General features: G+C 42.0%; 1 protein-coding gene across 1 annotated transcript in view; it reads left to right on the top strand.

Annotated features, from left to right (window-relative positions):
* ddb1 (damage-specific DNA binding protein 1) overlaps nt 1–21839 on the top strand; it is a 101892-nt gene that overhangs the window by 57761 nt on the left and 22292 nt on the right. Inside the window, exons 15-18 of the mRNA XM_070899793.1 lie at nt 2059–2166; nt 6911–7118; nt 9464–9559; nt 12038–12149. Of these exons, the coding sequence (XP_070755894.1) occupies nt 2059–2166; nt 6911–7118; nt 9464–9559; nt 12038–12149 (524 nt within the window). The remainder of the gene's footprint in view (nt 1–2058; nt 2167–6910; nt 7119–9463; nt 9560–12037; nt 12150–21839) is intronic.

Below are 21839 nucleotides of genomic sequence, written 5' to 3'. Positions count from 1 at the left end.
TCTCAATCCATGTCAGCACACTACCCCCAATCCCATGTGCTCTAACTTTGCACATCAATCTCTTGTGTGGGACCTTGTCGAACGCCTTCTGAAAGTCCAAATATACCACATCAACTGGTTCTCCCTTGTCCACTCTACTGGAAACATCCTCAAAAAATTCCAGAAGATTTGTCGAGCATGATTTCCCTTTCACAAATCCATGCTGACTTGGACCTATCATGTCACCTCTTTCCAAATGCACTGCTATGACATCCTTAATAATTGATTCCATCATTTTACCCACTACCGATGTCAGGCTGACCGGTCTATAATTCCCTGTTTTCTCTCTCCCTCCTTTTTTAAAAAGTGGGGTTACATTGGCTACCCTCCACTCTATAGGAACTGATCCAGAGTCAATGGAATGTTGGAAAATGACTGTCAATGCGTCCACTATTTCCAAGGCCACCTCCTTAAGTACTCTGGGATGCAGTCCATCAGGCCCTGGGAATTTATCGGCCTTCAATCCCATCAATTTCCCCAACACAATTTCCCGGCTAATAAGGATTTCCCTCAGTTCCTCCTCCTTCCTAGACCCCCCGACCCCTTTTATAACCGGAAGGTTGTTTGTGTCCTCCTTCGTGAATACCGAACCAAAGTACTTGTTCAATTGGTCCGCCATTTCTTTGTTCCCCGTTATGACTTCCCCTGATTCTGACTGCAGGGGACCTACGTTTGTCTTTACTAACCTTTTTCTCTTTACATATCTATAGAAACTTTTGCAATCCGTCTTAATGTTCCCTGCAAGCTTCTTCTCATACTCCATTTTCCCTGCCCTATTCAAACCCTTTGTCCTCCTCTGCTGAGTTCTAAATTTCTCCCAGTCCCCAGGTTCGCTGCTATTTCTGGCCAATTTGTATGCCACTTGCTTGGCTTTAATACTATCCCTGATTTCCCTTGATAGCCACGGTTGAGCCACCTTCCCTTTTTTATTTTTATGCCAGACAGGAATGTACAATTGTTGTAGTTCATCCATACGGTCTCTAAATGTCTGCCATTGCCCATCCACAGTCAACCCCTTAAGTATCATTCGCCAATCCATCCCAGCCAATTCACGCCTCATACCTTCAAAGTTAGCCTCCTTTAAGTTCTGGACCATGGTCTCTGAATTAACTGTTTCATTCTCCATCCTAACGCAGAATTCCACCATATTATGGTCACTCTTCCCCAAGGGGCCTCGCACAACGAGATTGCTAATTAATCCTCTCTCATTACATAACACCCAGTCTAAGATGGCCTCCCCCCCCTAGTTGGTTCCTCGACATATTGGTCTAAAAAACCATCCCTTATGCACTCCAGGAAATCCTCCTCCTCCACCGTATTGCTTCCAGTTTGGTTAGCCCAATCTATGTGCATATTAAAGTCACCCATTATAACTGCTGCACCTTTATTGCATGCACCCCTAATTTCCTGTTTGATGCCCTCCCCAACATCACTACTACTGTTTGGAGGTCTGTACACAACTCCCACTAACGTTTTTTGCCCTTTGGTGTTCTGCAGCTCTACCCATATAGATTCCACATCATCCAAGCTAATGTCCTTCCTAACTATTGCCTTAATCTCCTCCTTAACCAGCAATGCTACCCCACCTCCTTTTCCTTTTATTCTATCCTTCCTGAATGTTGAATACCCCTGGATGTTGAGTTCCCAGTCCTGATCATCCTGGAGCCACGTCTCCGTAATCCCAATCACATCAAATTTGTTAACATCTATTTGCACAGTTAATTCATCCACCTTATTGCGGATACTCCTTGCATTAAGACACAAAGCCTTCACATATGCACAGAATGCCGCTGTTGCAAAATTGAAATGAGTCAAAAATAAGCAGCTAACAAAGTGCAGACTTTGGAGGAGGTCTGAGATCTGTTTTTTTAAAAAAAACACTCCACGTTTTAGCATGGTTTAATGTCAATATGCACTTTTTCTGTTTGGTGTAATTATAAATAGTCCGAGTATACTGTTGGTTGTCTCTGAAGTGTGACTTCCTCCCTACCCAATTTTGTGCTGTTCCTATTTTTGCAGAGATCATTCCACGGTCCATCTTGATGACAACATTTGAAGGCAGCCATTACCTGCTGTGCGCTCTGGGTGATGGTGCTCTCTTTTACTTTGGACTTGAAATAGAAACAGGTATAGTAATAATAGCTCCATACATAGGCAAATGTTATCTAGTAACAGTACAAGGCATCAGTTAATGTCATCACCTTAAGCTGATTATTTACTGGATAGGATTTGACATCTTTACATCAGGATATAACGTCATAGTGACATTGCCTTTATAGATAGTCATTCTGCATAAAATTGCTATAAAAATAAATATATTTGTCATTTCAGAAAGGATTTAAGTTAATATTTATGGTTTCGTTATATGGTGGGATCCTGATCTCGGGCAGCAAGGAGTGAAATATTATGCAGGCTTGAGGAGCTTTTTTTTTTAACTTGTAAGACTTGGCAGAAAAGTTGAAGCCCATGGGATTAAAGAGGCAGTGGCTGCATGGATATGAAATTGGCTATGGGACAGAAAGCAGAGAGTTGGTGATGAACAGTTCGGACTGCAGGGAATGGTGTTCCCCAGGGGTCAGTATTGGGACCACTGCTCTTTTTGATGTATCTGAATGGCCTGGACTTGGGTATACAGGGCATAACTTCAAAGTTTCCAGATGACACGAAACTCAGAAATGTAGTAAACAGTGAGGAGGATAGTAACATTCTTCAGGAGGGCATAGACATTTTCAGGGCATTGGGGGAAAGAGCGGGGGTGGGGATGAGTGGGGGAGTTATTTGGATAGCTCTTTACACAGAACCATTCGGCCCAACCAGTGCCAGCATTTATGCTCCACTCGAGCCTCCTGCCATCTTTCCTCATCTAAATCTCCCAGCATAACCCTCTATTCCCTTCTCCCTCATATGCTTGTCTAGCCTCCCCTTAAAAGCATCTATACTATTCGTTTCAACCACTCTGTGTTCGTGAATTCCACATTCTCACCACTCTTTGGATAAAGACGTTTCTTCTGAATTCTCTCGTGGATTTCTTATATTGATGACCTCTAGTTATACTCTTCCCCACAAGTGGAAACATTCTCTCTGTATCCACTCTATCAAAACCTTTCATCATTTTAAAGACCTCTATTAGGTCACCCCTCAGCCTTTTTTCAAGAGAAAAGAGACCCAGCCTGACCATCCTTTCCTGATATATATATTCTCGCATTTCTCGTATCATCCTTGTAAATCTTCTTTGCACCCTCTCCAGTGCCTATTTGTCCTTTTTATAATATGGTGACCAGAACTGTACGCAGTGCTCCAAGTGTGGTCTAACCAAGATTCGATACAGGTTTAGCATAACTTCCCTACTTTTCAATTCTATATCTCTGGAAATAAATCCGAGTGCTTGGTTTGCTTTTTTCTATGGCCTTGCTAACCTGTGTCGCAACTTTGTGATGTGTATGTGTACTCCGAGATCCCTTTGTTCCTCTACCACACCTAGACACACACCCTCCAAGTAATAAGTGACCTCCCTGTTCTTCCAACCAAAATGTAATACCTCACATTTATGTGTGTTAAACCTCACCTGCCAATTATATGCCCATTCTGCAAGTTTATTAATGTCCTCATTTGTCACAGTCCTCAGTATTGACTATCCCCCCAATTTGATGTCATCTGCAAATTTAGAAATTGTGTTTTTGATTCCAAAGTCTAAATTATTGATATGAATTGTGAACAACAGTGGTCCCAGCACTGATCCATGTGGAACACCACGACCCACCTGCTACTGTGAATAGTTACCTTTTGCCCCTACTCTCTGCTTTCTGTCTTGAAGCCAGCTCGTGATCCATTCTGCTACTTGTCCCACGACTCTGCATTCTCTGACTTTGTTCATCAGTCCATTATGAAGGCCTTTTGAAAATCTAGATAAATTACATTACTGCATTACCATTGTCTGCTCTCTGTTACCTGTTCAAAAAATTCAATGAGGTTAGTCAAGCAAGACTTTCCCTGTTGAAATTTAAAATTGAGATGAGGAGGAATTTCTTCTCTAAGAGTTGTAAATCTCTGGAATTCTCTGCCTCAGAGAGCTGTGGAGGCTGGGTCTTTGAAAATATTTAAGGCGGAGATAGACAGATTTTTGAGCGATAAGGGAGTAAAGGGTTATGGGGAGCGGGTGGGGAAGTGGAACTGAGGCCATGATCAGATCAGCCAGGATCTTATTGAATGGCGGAGCAGGCTCGAGGAGCCAAATGGCCTACTCCTGCTCCTATTTCTTATGTTCTTATGAAATCCATGCTGACTATTTATTACTTTATTTTTGGTTTCTAGATGTTCTATTTTCTCCTTTAGTAGGGATTCCATTATTTTTCCTACCACTGATGTTAAGCTGACTGGTCTATCATTCCCTGGACATGTTCTATTCCCCCAATGCTAGTCCTCTGGCACTACACCTTTTTCTAACAAATTATTAAATATGTGTAGTAATGCCTCTGCTATCTCTTCCCTAGATTCTTTTAAAATACATGGATGCAATCCATCCAGACCAGGGGTTTTATCCTCTTTGAGTTTGATTAGTTTATTTAATATATCTCCTTTTTAAATTTTAAATGTACTTATCTCATTACTAATCACCACAGCCATGTTGGTCTACGTAGGTGTACCCTGTTTGTTTAGTAGTTTGTAAGTAAAAATTGAGCTTTTTAGAATTTTTTGTTGCCCTTCAGCCTCCCTATGACTGACTCCAAGTTAAATCCCAACTCTGTGATATGACACACTCAGCTTCTCTTCCTGAATGGTATCCAGTGGGCATGGTGGACCCGTCAGTAGTCCCGTCACTTGACTCTGGTTGCTTCTCTCACAGCTAGCCCCTGTGATCACCTCTCCCAAGTGCTACCGCCCATTTGCCAGGCAAGGCCCGTGATTGCAAATCTGTTTTCCAGCCACTCACCTATTGTACCAGTTTTCCACCAGAGCACTAACAATGAAGGCCTGTGTGTATGGCCTTCTGTTTTAACCCCTTTCTAAGCACGTGGCTTTTGTAATACAACAGCTACAACACAACTCTCCCACATCAACAGCAGTAATCATCAGCATAATTGGGTGTGTTCCTGGGCACGCTGTAGTACATCTGGGTCCACACTCCCCACTCTTCCCCAGTCACACAGCTCTCCTCTTCCCACCTCTCACCCCTAAACACATGAGTTGCTTCCCTTGCATGCCCCCATACAGCATTCCTTTGGAAGTACTGAGCAGTATCTAGCCATCTGGGTTCTCCTCTCTTTTCCACCCCCTCCCCCCCCCACCACGTAAAGCCCCATGATCTCCCTTAACTGGTGGGCGGTTAGAATTGGAGTGTGGCAAGTTCACAGTTTCAATTAGAAATGAGGACATAGGAATTTTTAATGGAATTATAAAAGTAAGGACAGCCTGTATGACTTTAAATTGGGGACTGAATAACGTCTGTGCGCGCTGGTCCAACTGTCCTCTAGTCTCTAGTCCTCTTTCAACTGGAGACGACTCATGGTGTGTGATACACCATTGAAGATCGGTTAATATGGAATCCTGTCCCCTAGGCACTGGCAAAAATCCTAGAATACTAGATAATAAAAAGTGAAATTGAGCTATGTCATTACTGTAAGTCAGTGTTCCTGATATGTCCTACATGACATACCTCTATTGTACAACAATGTATTCTTTGAGTCACCATGAATAGTGTTGCTGGAAATCTATTAAAACAAAAGTGTGTCAGCATGTCTGATATCACACTCTAAATGTCACACTTTATTGCAGATGCAAAACAAGCTTTGTAAGTTGGTTATTTAATGCTAGGTGATAGTAATCTGGAGCCAAAACTCTTAATTTGTAAGGTCCCTGACTGACCAAGAAATAAACTCTGAATAACCTGAGTTTCTGTTTACTTAACAGTAAAGAGTTGGTTGCTTCAAAGGGACACAGCTCCTTTATATTCTGCATTACATAGTAAAACACTCGGCCTCATCAAACACAATATCACATGACTTACAGCAAGCCATGCCATGGAAAATCCACTAGTAATATATTGAAAACACTCAAAATGCTGCTCGACAAAAGATAGCTCACAGATTCTTTGTCCCATCATAGTGATAAAAATGCCTTACAGGTGAAGGAATTTTATAACAACTTGAAGTTATATAGTGCCCAACGCAGTAAAATGTCCTAAGGTGCATCACAAAAGCATAATCAGACAAAATTGACACCAAGCCAAAGAAGGACGCTCTTGTAATTGGCAGTTAAGATACATTGTTGAGGCTGTTGGGAGATCTAACTCAGAAATGCTTGATGCTGACTTTGCATGCCAAAAGTTGAACTGATCTATTCTGAGCAGTGACCTCCCTTTCCCTTGAGTCTAAACATTAGAACTATTAAAACAAATAAACTTATAGTAAAAAAATAGTAAAGGACTCAATGGTTGAATGCACTGTGTGGAACTGACCGATACATATCGGAAGGTTTTATTTCTGATCACTGCTGAATTAGCTGAACTGAGTTGGGGTAACATTAAAAAGATGCTAAAATTTGTTTGTGTCCGTGGAGAAAAATTGCCCAGGTTTCCTGCTTGTGATCACTATCCAGGAACCTCTGCTGAAAAGTGCTCAAATGTGGTCATGATCAAGCTCAGCCATTATCCCACCTGGTCAACAGTCTACTGGCATTTGCTGTCTTGGTTCACCTGTCATTTGTGTAAGACACCAGAAGGTAGCAGATACCTTTGGAACTGTACCCTAACGTGAGCCGTGCCCTTCAGGAGAGGAGGGAAAATTGCAACAGGGAAATAATAGTGAAATTAATTCTAATTATATATGTTGCTCGTGGCAATAAAGTAATGTTTTTATGTTTTTTTTTAAATTAGGTTTGCTGAGAGACCGTAAGAAAGTCACACTGGGAACCCAGCCAACAGTGCTGCGAACTTTCAGATCTTTGTCCACCACAAATGTCTTTGCCTGTTCTGACCGCCCCACTGTCATTTACAGCAGCAATCACAAGCTGGTTTTCTCGAATGTTAACCTCAAAGAAGTAAACTACATGTGTCCTCTTAACTCCGAGGGATACCCTGATAGGTTAGTGGTCTCCGGAGGGTGGAGACACTCAAACAATTGATTCCTTTATTGAAGCCAATTTTCTGATTTCATTGAACCTAATTATTGTACATGGGGATTTCTATGTATTATATTTGGGCTTGATTTTGTACTTGCTAAAATTCATCCATGCTCTATCCCCTCCAATCTTGACTTCTGCAATATTCTTCTCGCTAGCTTCCCCAACTTCACACTGCACAGACTCCACAAACGCAAACTTGTCCAAAGCTCCATTGCCTGAATCATACCCTGATCACTTTAACACCTGTCCTTACTGACCTCCATTGGTTCCCCATCCTCGAACAGATTGGCATCAAAATCCTCATTGTCATTTGCAACATTTTTCATAGCCTCATTTCACCCTAACTCCGTGATCTCCTTCAGTTCTATATCTTGGCCCACAGCATCTGTTCCTCTGGCTTACTCTGCATCCCATTTCTCCCTCTGCTTTATTACTGGCATTACACCAATGTTCCCATTAAGCTGCATGGCCGTGCAGTAGTCTGGAGGTCCTGTGCAGTACGCTCAGTGGCTTTTAAATGGTAAAAAAAACTCGTATGCGCGGAAATCTGAATGGGCCACGCAGCCAGTTTTAAAGGGGCCTTGCACACCTCCAAAAAATTACACCATGAAATTGTCTTCCCAAAGCCCTACAGCTTGAATCTTCTGAAGACCTATCTTTCCAGCCAAGTGGTTAATCACCTTCCCTTACCCCTTGTGAAGCTCCTTGGGATATAGTAGTAATTTAAGGTGCTAAGTGAGTGCAGATCTTGTAAATAAATTGGGATTTTGTGCCACACGGAGTTGAAGAGTGCTTTACCTGTTCTGGAGCCTCGACTCAAATCCAACCCGACTGATTGGGAAAAAAAATCATCATCAATCTCAATGACTGCAACACTTAAAAGAAATGAATTGGGTCAGTCTTAACTCTGTTCCCAGTAGATGCAACCACACAACTCTAGTTGGATGTCTCGGGTGCAGGTTTTTAAGTTTCAGGTCTGCTCAATATTCTTATTTGTTGGTTTCACAGCTAATCAGTTTTGTCCATTTGAACTGAGAAGGTTGTGGGTTCAAGGGCCTGAGCACATAATCCAGAACGACACTTCAGTGCAGCATTGAGGCTCAGTTCTATTGTCTGAGGTGTTAGTATTCCAGGTGGGTGTTAAAGATTCCATGATGCTATTTGAAAAAGAGAGTGGCGTTCTCCTGATGTCCTGGCCAACGTTCCCCTTTGTCAACATCACTTAAAAAAAAAAAGTGCTGTGCACAAATTGTTATTTCCCTTCATAACCGTCACTACATCTCAGTATTTCATGGTATGTTAAACACTCTTGCATCTGCTACCTATCTGCTAATCTACCTGTGATCTTTTGCTTTCTCAGTTTGCTCTGCCCCTTTGGTATTATCACAAATCTTTAATATAATTTCATTTGCACTTGTGATCAAATCATTTATGTAAATGTTAACGAGATCCAAGCCCAGGTCCCTGTGGCACATCACTACCCAAAACCTGTCGATCTAAAAAGCACCCATTTACCCCTACGTTTCTGGGCCTGCTAATTGACTTTTTAATAGATTCCTTCTGAATATTTATCTCCAGTCGTAGCTCTTCCAGATCTAGGTAGTCCTGCAGTCCCAATTTCACATTGCTATGTGAAAACTGAGGCAAAATACTTGTGTGTCTGCCAATTCTTCACTCTCAAGGTTCTGCCCCTCCCCTTCATCTCTTCAGTGACCACGTTTCTTCTTTGACTATCCTTTTGCTCTTGAACATATAAAAGCTCTTCCTAGTTCCCTTTATGTTGACAGCCAGTCTTATTTCATACTTCCTCTTAACCTTGCTAATTTCGCTTTGCTTTAGAATAATACATTCATAAAATACAGCACAGGAGGCCATTTGGCCCATCATGCCTTTTTTCCCTTTAAGTATTTATCCAATTCTTTTTTGAATGTTAGTATTGAATCTGCTTCCACTACCCTTTTAGGCTGTGCATTCTAGATCACAGCCATACTTTTATTATTTTGGTCTTAAAAATGCATGGTACAACAATAACCTTGACGTGGCAATAAAGACATTTGCAGCACAAATAACAAACTGAAGTTAAACTTTCTTGGGGTTGATCAGTGTTAGTAAAATATGTTTCTCGCAAGGTTTTGTGTCTCAGAAATTCAGGAAGATAATGAGACCCCAATAAATAAATTAGGAAATCTTTGTTAGAGGTGATTCTAAGAAACCAAAGTCTCTGCAGTCTTGCTGTTCATCTCCTAAGCATTATTTTAAGCACTCTGATTGCTTTCTGATTGTGCCTTGTTGCTCTGTCTCACAGCTTGGCCTTGGCCAACAACAGCACTTTAACCATAGGAACCATTGATGAGATTCAGAAACTGCACATCCGGACGGTGCCCCTCAATGAGTCTCCAAAGTAAGTATTCCTCATCACTAGAAGCAAGTATTAAATTGTTTCAAGATGTTGACTTTGTGTACAGTATTAAATATTGTAACTGCTTAAGTACACCAAGCTTTCATTTTCTCTTATGCAGATGTACGGGACTTGCCGTACAGACTGCATTGGAGGTAGCAACTCTATAAATCCTGTTTGAGCTAGCCAGCTTGTGGCACCATGTGGAAGACTGTTTTTAAAAACAAATTGTTCCCTTTTAATCATGGGTCCATTTAGACGATGCAGAGTACTCATAACTGCTTGAGGAGCTTCTCGCTCTCAAATGGTGACTTTTCACATTTTGAAAATCCCTACCTTTGAGAATAGTTTAATTAGAGATGAGGCAGTAAAGTACAATCCCCAAATGTACTATTTTTTTTCTATAGAGCTAGTTTGACGTTTTGATTCTATGATTTGTGGTTTGGAAGTGAACATTTAAAACAAAGTTAAACTGGATTTCCAGCATTTGTAGCTTTTTAATCAAAATATGGATTATGAGTTTGGGGCGTAATGATATCTGTGGCAGTTCATGGTGCACAGCAACTTTGTTGATGAGGCTAGATACTGTTTTTAACAGGATCATCCACTAATTCAAAATTTCCCTGCTGCTTTGAGATCCCCACAATGGTATCATCAGGACATTGTGAATAAAAGGATGAAATTCATGTAAAATACTTGTTTGCAGTATACCTTTCTGTTCAGCTATTTGTTTTTGAGACTCGGAGTATTGATGCAAAACTGCCAGTGACCTTGCTACACATTTAATGCACAAATCTAAAGGTTGCAGACAGTTCCAATTAAATATTTAGTTGGTTAATTGCAGTTGACATTTCATTTAGTCTACTCTGGTTGCACTCAGGAAGCTAATCTAGGATGTTCCTAATGAAGCTTTGCTTGCATCTGGACAGCAGTGTGACGAATGCATATTGCCACATTGGGTTTCCAAAGAAATATGGGAACATGGTTCTCTTACTTATTATTGTCAATCTGTTAAAAAGGTATTCTCCTGCTCTCCAGAGTAAGCACTGGTTATTTAGTTATAAGATGATGCCCATAGTAGACCCTGAAGTGTTTCGATTCAATCTGTCACTAAGTGTAACCATTTTAGATTATATGATCTGTATTTTTTTGACAGAAGTTATATATTGAAACCATTTAGATGCACAAATCTGTCATCAAAGTGTATTTGAAACTGACCTTTATTTTATCTGTGTATTCCATGGTTGGACCAAAGATGATCTTTACTTTGAATCAGCTACTTCAATAGATGGGCCCAGGTTTGAAGAGATTAAAAGCCTTTCACGTAGCAGCAAATCAGCACGTCATTGTAGAAGTCAATACTTTCCTTTTCAGAAATAAAATACATATTGAAGTATAACAAAATATTTAGCATGACAAATCTCACCCAGTACTTGATGGTGACTGCAGTTCTTTCAGCGAAGGTTAACCCTTTCATCAGACCCACCTGCACCTGAGTTTCCACCAGGTGTTTCCAGGAAAGCAGTCGTTAAAATAACAGTTTAATGTGCAAACACATTGTTCGTTGCTAACCCATACAGATCAGCAGGTCTTAGCTTAAGATTCCAAGTTTGTGGTAAGTTAACTGATTGCAGCTGAGCAGCACTTGGGATACTACAGTTAGCCTCAGCGTGCTGCAGTTGGCCTCAGCATCTTGGATTAGGAAGATAAAAAATTCAGTCTGGGTTCAATTTCCTGTTCGCTATCCAGTGGCTCCTAGGTTTTGATGCTTGAGTTGATACAGGATAATGGGTAGCTAGCAACAAGTTGCAAGGCAGTAATTCAGTTGAGCGCTTATATAATGTATGAGAACAAAACTTAAGTGTGTTATGAATGCAACCATAAGTGTGAGGCTTCATTTCTATCGTAAACTCATTGCTGGACTTAATTTAAAATTTGTTTTAATGACTTAAGTGTGAATTTTTGTGCTCATCATCATGAGGGTTTTTAGTGCTATGGAATAGAATGCTTTCAATTTCAGGCACAGTCTTAACATCAAGCACTCCTAGGTTAGGTACAACTTATTAAACTCCCTCTACTCGAATCCAACAATGTGCTTGTTCAACCTGTGGTCTCTAAATCATATTACCATTTTAATATTAAATCGGGGCAGATTTATGCTGCCAATGGCAACTACATTTAGATTGCCCACGCTTCATGGTGTCTAATCTTTAGTTCCTTTGATTTATTTTAAAAAAAAGTGAACTGAATTTAATTTTAATTCTGCATTGGGTGTAGTGGGGAGAATGTGATATTGAACAAAGGATAGTAAAGGTAGGATTGACAGAAAAAGTCAATGAAAATGACATCACATTGCTAGTATATTTTGTTTACTGAATTTAGGGCAATGTCTTATGCATGATGTACTGTTTATAAGGATTGCAGTATCATTTGCTTTACCTTAGTTCGTGCTTTGTCTTAGCTTTTCCTAATCTTGTGCAGGAGAATCTGTTATCAAGAGGCATCGCAGTGCTTTGGCCTGGTAAGCAGCAGAGTGGAAGTGTTGGATCCCAGTGGAGGAACCACTGTCCTGAGACCAAGTGCAAGCACACAGGTAAAAGCATGCTTTAAGCTTTTATACACCAAAGTCCTTTTTAAAACAAAGATGTTGTGCATTTTTATATTATCTTTAATGTCGAAAAATGTCTCAAGGTGGTTCACAGGAGAAAAGGAGCAAGTATCAAGCCTTTGTGAGAGATTCTGGAGACGTGACCAAGAGCTTGATTGCAGAGATGAGCTTTGTAACAGTCTAAAGGTGGGGATGGAGGTAGAGAGGGAGAGTAGGGAGAGGGGGTTCCAAATAATGTGGTGGAAGAGCCTTCAACTGCTTTGACCATAAGTGGAGGGGAGGATGAACAAGGAGCCAGTCACAGTGGACCGGAAGATATCTCTCTTGGTAGTCTGTCGAATCCAACAAAGACGTTGATGTGCTAATCATCAATGGCATGTGCCTTCAAGTGGCTGGATAGGTCAATTCTGGATGCACATAGTCTCTTGCACGCGGACAAGGGAAGTTTGATGTGCCTGATGCTGACATTACTGCCACCTGATGTAGTCTATCTCTAGTGTCCCGCAGGCGTTGACATTGGCTTTCTTCGAAGGTCTGGCAGGCAGTCCTCGTGAGGGTTCGCCACTGGATTTTATTAGCTGCTGTATTCTCGAGATCCTTTGGTCGGATGCCACAGTACTGGAGGTTAGCCTTGATGCAATCTTTGTAGCGCTTGCGGGGGCGCCCCTGGTGTCTTTGACCTTCACAGAGCTCGCCGTGAAGAAGCTGACGAGGGATCCTTGACTCATCCATGCGGATGACATATCCAGCCCATCGGAACTGGGCTTGCATGATCATCACCTCGATGTTAGTTGATTGTGCTCTCTCCAGAACCTGAAAAGTTTGACACCCGGACTTGCCAGCGTATGTGGAGTATAGATCTGAGACTGCGCATATGGAAAGCTTCCAACTTTTTGATGTGATGCCTGTAGGGTGTTCAGGTCTCACATCCATAAAGGAGAGATGAGAGAACGACTGCTCTATGCACCAACAGTTTAGTTGACAGTCGGATGTGGTGGTGACTCAACACCTTAGTGCACAAGCGACCAAGTGCCTGGCTGGCTTTACAGACCCTTGCATCAATCTTCTTGTCCAAGGACCCATCACTTGATATGGTGCTGCCAAGGTACTTGAAGCTGTCCACTGACTTTAGTTATGAGGGGGACATAAAGTGCGCAGTTGCAGAAATGGGGCCACAGAGGGTTTTTTTGGACAAGGTCAAGATTTTAAGTTTAATCTGTTGGGGGTCAGGGAGCTAATGTCGGTCAACGAGGATTAGGAAGATGGATGACTGTGGCTTCGTGCAGGACAGACTACAGGCAGCAGAGTTTGGCTGATTTGTAGTTTGTGGAGATTGGAAAAACATTGGAGAAATCAAGTCTAGAGGTGAAAAATGTATAGATTAGGGTTTCTGTGGTAATGAAGATGAGATGGGGTTGGGGCTATATAATGTTGCAGGGCTGGCAGTGGCTAGGATATAGGGTTTGAAGCTCAACTCTAGGTCAAAGGGAATGCTGAGTTTATGTGCATCTGATTCAGCCAGAGCATGCAAGCCAGGAAGGATGATAGAGGCAATGGCAAGGGTTTGGAGTTTTTTGACACAAACTTTGGGCTTCCCAGTGTTCACAATTTAGAAATTATGCAGGATCCACAACTTGGTGTCAGAGAGGCAGTCCAACAGCATGGAGGTGGTCCATGGGAGAGGTGGTCCATGGGTCTTTAGTCTATGGATGTGTCACTGAAGAGCCGCATGTAGTTGAGAAGGAGGAAGGGACCAATCATGGATCTGGAGGTGACCAAGGGGAAACCATTGCTGGAAATGCACTAGCAGTGTTGTGACGGGTAGGAGTGGGACCACAAGGATTTCACTGCAGTGGACCATGGGGGAAAGGTGGAGTTGGACAGTGCATTCGACCGAGTGAATTAATGTTGCGAAGTGTTCAATGAAGGTTAAAGAATCATGGTCACAGTCAAAGGATTTTATTGGTGCATTTGATCAGAACGGTTCTCAGTGCTTTGGGCGCAATCGAAATCAGGCTGAAGGGAGTTGTGGGAGAGGTGATCACACAGCTTCGAGATGATGGTATGTTTAAGCAGCTTTTGGTGGCAGGAGTGGCGTTGATTGGAAAGGAAGAGCGATGGTCCCTAGACCGAGTGAACATTTACAATGTCGGTGAGCACTGGGGCCAGGAAAGGTAATTGAGTTTCCAGGATGGGGAGGGGGTCAAAGGGCCAAGAGGAGAGTCTTAAAAAGAGAGCAGCTTAGAGAGAGCAGGAGGCGACGGGATGAAAAGCTCCAAAGTCATGGATGGTTGGGGTTGGAAAGGTAGTTGACAGGAAGAGAGGGAGATGGTATCTGAAGCAGCTGCACAGATGGTCTCAATCTTTGAGTTAAAGAAATCTGAACTGTTTGCACTTGGAAGAGAGTTTCAGGAGGTGGGTGATTATAGAGAAAAAAAAGAGTTGAGAGGTGTTCAAAATCAGGGGTCGAGACAGAGTAGATAGAGAAACTGTTCCCATTGGCGGAAGGGTCGAGAACCAGAGGACATAGATTTAAGGTGATTGGCAAAACAACAAAAGGCGACATGAAGAAAAACTTTTTTACGTGAGTGGTTAGGAACTGGAATGCACTGCCTGAAAGAGTGGTGGAGGCAGACTCGATGATGGCTTTCAAAAGGGAATTGTATAAGTACCCAAAGGAAAAAATTGTGGAGGGCTACGGGGAAAGGGTTCGGGAGTGGGACGAGCTGAAGTGCTCTTGCAGAGAGCCGGCACGGGCTCGACGAGCCAAATAGCAGCCTCCTGTGCTGTCACCATTCTATGATTGTATTGTCCTTGTACATCGCTGTGATCCTGGAGTACGAAGCAGATTTGACTATGGAAACAGAATTGCGCTAATACATGGTACAGCCACATTTTGCAATGGTCAGCTAGACTACTTGTGCACCAGATAGGCTTAGGTCTATGACCCTTTGATATAAGTGTGGAAAGGTGAAAGCTGTACCAGGGCGACCAAGGGTTGGAAGGTGGTGAGTGACTTGGTGGGGACAAGGACATTGATTGGAGCAGTGCTGTGAAGATGTTTTGAACATAAGAACACATAAGAACATAAGAAATAGGAGCAGGAGTAGGCCATTCGGCCCCTCAAGCCTGCTCTGCCATTCAGTAAGATTATGGCTGATCTTCTACCTCACTCCCCTTTCCTGCACTATCCCCATATCCCTTGATTCCCTTAATATCCTAAATCTCTGTCTGGAATATACTCAAAAGACTGAACCTCCACAGCCCTCTGGGATAGAGAATTCCAAAGATTCACCATCCTTTGAGTGAAGAAATTTCTCCTCCTCAATCCTAAATGGCTGACCTCTTATTCTGAGACTGTGACCCCAGCTAGAAGTGTTCTCCATGCATCTACCCTGTCGAGCCCTGTAAGAATTTTGTATGTTTCAATGCGATCTCCTAAACTCTAGAGAATATAGGCTTAGTCTACTCAATCTCCCCTCATAGGACAATCCCCCAATCCCAGAAATCAGTCCGGTGAACCTTTGTTGCACTCTATGGCAAGTATATCCTTCTTTGGGTAAAGAGACCAAAACTCTTCCCCAGAGAGCTGTGGAGGCTGGGTCATTGAAAATATTTAAGGCGGAGATGGAAGATTTTTGAATGACAAGGGAATCAAGAGTTATGGGGAACGGGTAGGGAAGTGGAGTTGAGTCCATGATCAGATCAGCCATGATCTTATTGAATGACAGAGCAGGCTCGAGGGGCCTAATGGCCTACTCCTGCTCCTATTTCTTATGTTAAAACTGTACACAATACTCCAGGTGTGGTCTCACCAGGGCCCTATATAATTGCAGTAAGACATCTTTACTCTTATACTCAAATCCTCTTGTAATAAAGGCCAACATACCATTTGCTTTCGTAATTGCTTGCTGTACCTGCACGTTAACTTTGTGATTCGTGTACAAGGACACCCAGGTCCCTCTGAACACCAACATTTCCCAATCTCTCACCATTTAAAAAATACTCTGCTTTTCTATTATTTCTACCAAAGTTGATAACTTCACAATTCTCCACATATTCTATTTGCTATGTTCTTGCCCACTCACTTAGTCTGTTTTCTGTCCGTTAACTAATCCTCAATCCATGCTCGTATATTGCCCCCAATCCCGTGAGCCCTAATTTTGTTTAATAACCTCTTGTGATCACCTTATGGAATGCCTTTTGAAAATCCTAAGACACCACACCTTACCTGTAAAGCGCTTTGAGATGTCCGGTGGTCGTGAAAGGTGCTATATAAATACTAGTCTTTTAGCCACGGTTGGATCACTTTTCCTGTGGGGATTTTGTGCCTTTAAAGGAATGTATGTTCGTTATAAATGATGTATTCATTCTTTAAATGCTAGCCATTGCTCATCTACCGTCATACCTTTTAATGTAGTTTCCCAATCTACCATAGCCAACTCGCCCCTCATACCTACATGGTTTGCTTTGTTTAGATTTAAGACCCTAGTTTCGTATTGAACTACATCACTTTCAAACTTAATATAAAATTCTATCATATTATGATTACTCTTCCCTAAAGACCTCTTTACTGCAAGGTTTTTAATTAACCCTTTCTCATTGCACAATACTAGATCTAAAATAGCCCGTTCCCTGGTTGGTTCCTCAACATACTGATCTGGAAAAACATCTTGTATACATTCCACAAATTTTTCCTCCACACTATTACTGCAAATTTGGTTTGCACAGTCTATATGTAGATTAACGTCCCCATGATTACTGTAATACCCTTGTTACATGTACCTCCAATTTCCTGATTTGTATTGTGCCCTACATTACAACTACAGTTTGGGGGCCGATAAACAACTCCCACCAATGTTTTCTGATCCTTGCAGCTTCTTAGCTCCACCCAAACTGAATCTACTATTTGTTTTTCGGAACGAAGATCCTTTCTTTCTACTGTTTTAATCCCATTCTTTATTATCAGGGCTAACCTCTTTTCCATTTTTCCTATCTCTTCTAAAAGTTAAGTATCCTGGAATATTTAGTTCCCAATCTTGGCCACTTTGCAACCCCATCTCTGTAATGGCTAATTGATCAAACCTATTAATTTCTATCTGCGCTATTAATTCATCTATTTTGCTGTGAATGCTTTGCGCATTCAGATATAGTGCCTTTAGCTTTGACTTTTTTTCTATTTTCCTTGATGTCCACATGAGTAGCAGGACATTTAGAAGTAGTGGTAGTAGCAGGACATTTAGAAAATCATAATACAGTTAAGCAGAGTCAGCATGGTTTTATGAATGGGAAATAGTGTTTGACAATTTATTAGAGTTCTTTGAGGATGTATCGAGCAGTGTGGATAAAGGGGAACCAGTAGATGTATTTATTTGGATTTCCAAAAGGCATTCGATAAGGTGCTGCATAAAAGCTACTACACAAGATAAGAGCTCATGGGGGGTAATATGTTAGCATGGATAGAGGATTGGCTAACTAACAGAAAACAGAGGGTCGGGATAAATGGGTCTTTTTCAGGTTGGCAAACTGTAACTAGTGGGGTGCCACAGGGATCAGTACTGGGGCTTCTACTATTGGCGATCAATATTAATGATTTGGATGAAGGGACCGAGTGTACTGTAGCCAAATTTTCTGACGGTACAAAGATAGGTGGGAGGAGGACACAGAGTCTGCAAAGGGATATAGATATGTTAAATGAGTGGGCAAGTATTTGGCAGATGGAGCATATAATGTGGGAAAATGGGATGTTATCCACTTTGGGAGGAAGAATAGAAAAGCATAATATTTAAATGGAGAGACTATAGAATGCTGTGGTGCAGAGGGATCTGGGGGGTCCTTGTACATGAAACACAAAAGGTTAGCATGCAGGTACAGCAAGCAATTAGGAAAGGAAATGGAATGTTGGCCTTTATTGCAAAGGGATAGAGTATAAAAGTAGCAAACTGTATAGAGCATTGGTGAGGCCACACCTGGAGTGCTGCATACAGTTTTGGTCTCCTTATTTAAGGAGGGATATACTTGCATTGAAGGAATTTCAGAGAAGGTTCACTCGGTTGATTCCTGGAATGAAGGGGTTGTCTTATGAGGAAGGGTTGAGCAGGTTGGGCAAATTGGAGGTTAGAAGAATGAGAGGTGATCTTATTGAAACATGCAAGATTCTGAGGAGACTTGACAGATGCGTGAGAGGCTGTTTCACCTCGTGGGGTAATCTCGACCTAAGGGACATAGTTTCAGAATAAGGGGTCGCCCAGTTAAGACGGAGATGAGGAGAAATTTCTTCTCCCAGACGGTTGTGAATCTTTGGAATTCTCTACCCTAGAGGCTGGGTCTTTGAATATATTCAAAGGCTGAGATAGACAGATTCTTGAAATATAGGGAGTCAAGGGTTATGGGGAACAGGCAGGAAAGTGGATTTGAGGCCAAGATCAGATCAGCTATGGTGGGGCAGGCTCGAGGGGCCATATGGCCTACTCCTGCTATTTTTGTACTTATGTCACTGATATCCTATTACCTTTTGTTACTCTCTCTGTGTCCCTCCCTTATTTTCACCCAAAACTCTGCTCTGCTCGAGAGCATTGACATTTATCTTGCTGCTTTTAAATTTACTCTTTTCTGAATCCTTCCCCCATCCCTCTTCATTAGTTTAAAGCCCTGTCTACTCTAGTTATTCAATCGCCAGGACACTGGTTGCAGCCCGGTTCAAGTGTAGCCCGTCCCAATGGAACAGCTCCCTCTTTCCCCAGTACTGATGCCAGTGTCCCATGAAGCAAAACCTCTGCCTCCCACACCACTCTGTGAGCCGTGCATTTAACCTTCTAATCTGCTTATCCCTTTGCCAATTGGCGTGTGGCTCAGGTAACAATCTTGAGATTATTACCTTTTGAGGTTTTGCTTTTTAATTTGGACTCCAACTCCTCAGACTCTCTCAGCAGGACCTCATTCCTACTTCTACCTATGCCGTTTCCATTAGATTTGGACCCATCTGTCACAGCCAACTGAAGTGCAGTAGTTAGATGTCAAGTTCTTATATTCTTTGTATCCACACTTCCTTCGAGATTTTCACATGCACATCTCAATGATTGATTCCTTTAGGGATCCCTATACCACTTATTATTCATGATTGGTTCACACTTTAGTGGGGTTACCTCATAATGCATGGTGTTTGGTTTCTTATCTCAAAACTGTACCAGTCAGTTCTTCTGATTCCACAGCAATCCAAGATTTCTCCTTTGTTACTAGCTTCCTTTATCTGACACACAATGTCTGTTAATGTTCCTCTATATGCCTGTTTCTCAGCTTGCAGTTAATGTGGTTTGAAACGTTTCCTCTGCCCACCTGGGGCTCGCTTGCCGTATAGGAGTTCCGTGTGGAGCGCTTGCTTAGGGAGTCCCGAGTCGGGCATGCGGACAATGTGCCCTCAAAGCTTCTTTGATAAAGTGCAACATCCCCATCGGCACCTGGGAGTCCCTGGCCTAAGTCCTCCAAAATGGAGGAAGAGTATCCGGGAGGGCGCTGAGCACCTCGAGTCTCGTCGCCGAGAGCATGCAGAAATCAAGCGCAGACAGCGGAAGGAGCGTGCGGCAAACCAGGCTCCCCACCCACCCTTTCCTTCAACCACTGTCTGCCCCACCTGTGACAGAGACTGTAATTCCCGCATTGGACTGTTTAGTCACCTGAGAACTCACTTTTAGAGTGGACTCAAGTCTTCCTCGATTTTGAGGGGTTGCCTATGATGATGAATGTGGTTTAGCTATTGTTATAGTTCTTGTTAGGGATTTTTAAAACACATTTTCCCTTCAGCAGAGAGACCTTGGTGTCCATGTACATAGATCCTTAAAGGTGGCAGGGCAAGTTGATAAGACGGCTTTAAAAAAGCATATGGGTTACTTGGGTTTATAAATAGAGGCATAGAATATAAAAGCAAAGTGATCATGCTAGAACTTCATAAATTGCGCTTTTTAAAAGAATCTAGGGAAGAGATAGTAGAGGCACTATTACGCATATTTAATTGGTCGTTCGAAATAGATGTAGTGCTAGAGGACTGTTGGATAGCTAACATAATATCTATAGTTAACAAGGAAGATAGAACATGTCCAGGAAACTGTAGACCAGTCAGCTTAACATTGGTCGCAGGAAAATTAATGGAATCCCTACTAAAGGAGAAAATAGAAAAAATCTAGAAACCAAAAATTTCAAAAGGGAAAGTCTTGCTTGACCAACCTCATTGAATTCTTTGATGAAGTAACGGACAGATTAGACAAGGGTAACGCAGTAGATGTAATATATCAAGATTTCCAAAAGGCCTTATATAAGATATCACATAATAGACTAACAAATAAAGTCAGAGCTTGCAGAGTCAGGGGACAAATAGCAGAATGGATCGCTAGCTGTCTGCAAGACAGAAAGTAGAGAGTAGGGATAAAGGGTAATTATTCAGAGTGGCAGAAAGTGGGAAGTGGCGTCCCAGGATCAGTGCTAGGACCACCGTTGTTCACAATTTATATTAATAGTTTAGACTTTGGAAACAAAATTTCTAAATTTGCAGACGACACCAAATTGGGAAGGATGGTCAACACTGAGGAGGACTGCAACAAATTACAAGAAGGCATTAATAAACTTACAGAATGGGCATATAATTGGCAATTGCATTTCAACATCGTTAAGTGTGATACTATATTTTGCTAAGAAGAATAAGGTCATATTTTACTTAGAAAATAAGAATCTAACTGGGGTAGAGGAGCAAAAGGTTCTGGGAGTACAAATACACAAATCACTGACGCAGGTCAATAAGTCCGTAACACATGTAACCCAAGCACGGGGGCTTATTTCTAGAGGGATAGAATTGAGCAGAGACATTATACTAAACTTTTATATTGAACCTTGGTTAGACCACACCTGGAGTACTGTGTACAGTTCCTGTTGCCATATTTCAAAAAGGATATAGAGGCCTGGAGAGGGTGTCACAAAGATTTACAAGGATGATACCAGAACTGCGAGGTTATAGCTGTCAGGAAAGGATAAACCGGTTGTGTGTCTCTTCTCTTGAAAGGGGTGATCTAATAGAGGTCTTTAAAATGATGAAAGATTTTGATAGAGTAGACAGAGGGAGTGTTTCCACTTGTGGGGAAGAGCAAAACTAGAGGCCATCAATACAAGATAGTCACCAAGAAATCCAATAGGGAATTCAGAAGAAACTTCTTTATCCAGAGAGTGGTGAGAATGTGGAACTTGCTAACACAGGGTGTAGTTGAGGCGAATAGTATCGATGTGTTTAAGGGGAAACTAGATAAGTATATGAGGGAGAAGGGAATCGAGGGTTATGCTGACAGAGTTCGAAAAGGACAGATAAGGGGAGGCTTAAGTGATGCATTAATGCTGGCATGGACTGACTGGACCAGATGGCCTGTTTCTATGCTGTATATTCTATGTAATTCTATGGTTAGGCCGCAGCTGGAGTATTGTGGACAATTCTGTGCTCCAGACTTCAGTAAAGATGTAAAGGCCTTAGTTAGAAGGGGTGCAGAGGACATTTACCAGGATGTTACCAGGGATAAGGGACTTCAGTTATGAGAGGTTGGAAAGATCAGGACTGTTCTCCTTGAAACAGAGATGGTTGAGGTGACCTATTACAGGTTTTCAAGATGATGAAAGGTTTTGATAGAGTCGATGGAGAAA

Source organism: Pristiophorus japonicus, chromosome 14, assembly GCF_044704955.1.
Source record: "Pristiophorus japonicus isolate sPriJap1 chromosome 14, sPriJap1.hap1, whole genome shotgun sequence".
NCBI lineage: Eukaryota > Metazoa > Chordata > Chondrichthyes > Pristiophoridae > Pristiophorus > Pristiophorus japonicus.
Note: the sequence above shows the minus strand (reverse complement) of the source record. Positions and strands in the feature narration are given on the sequence as shown.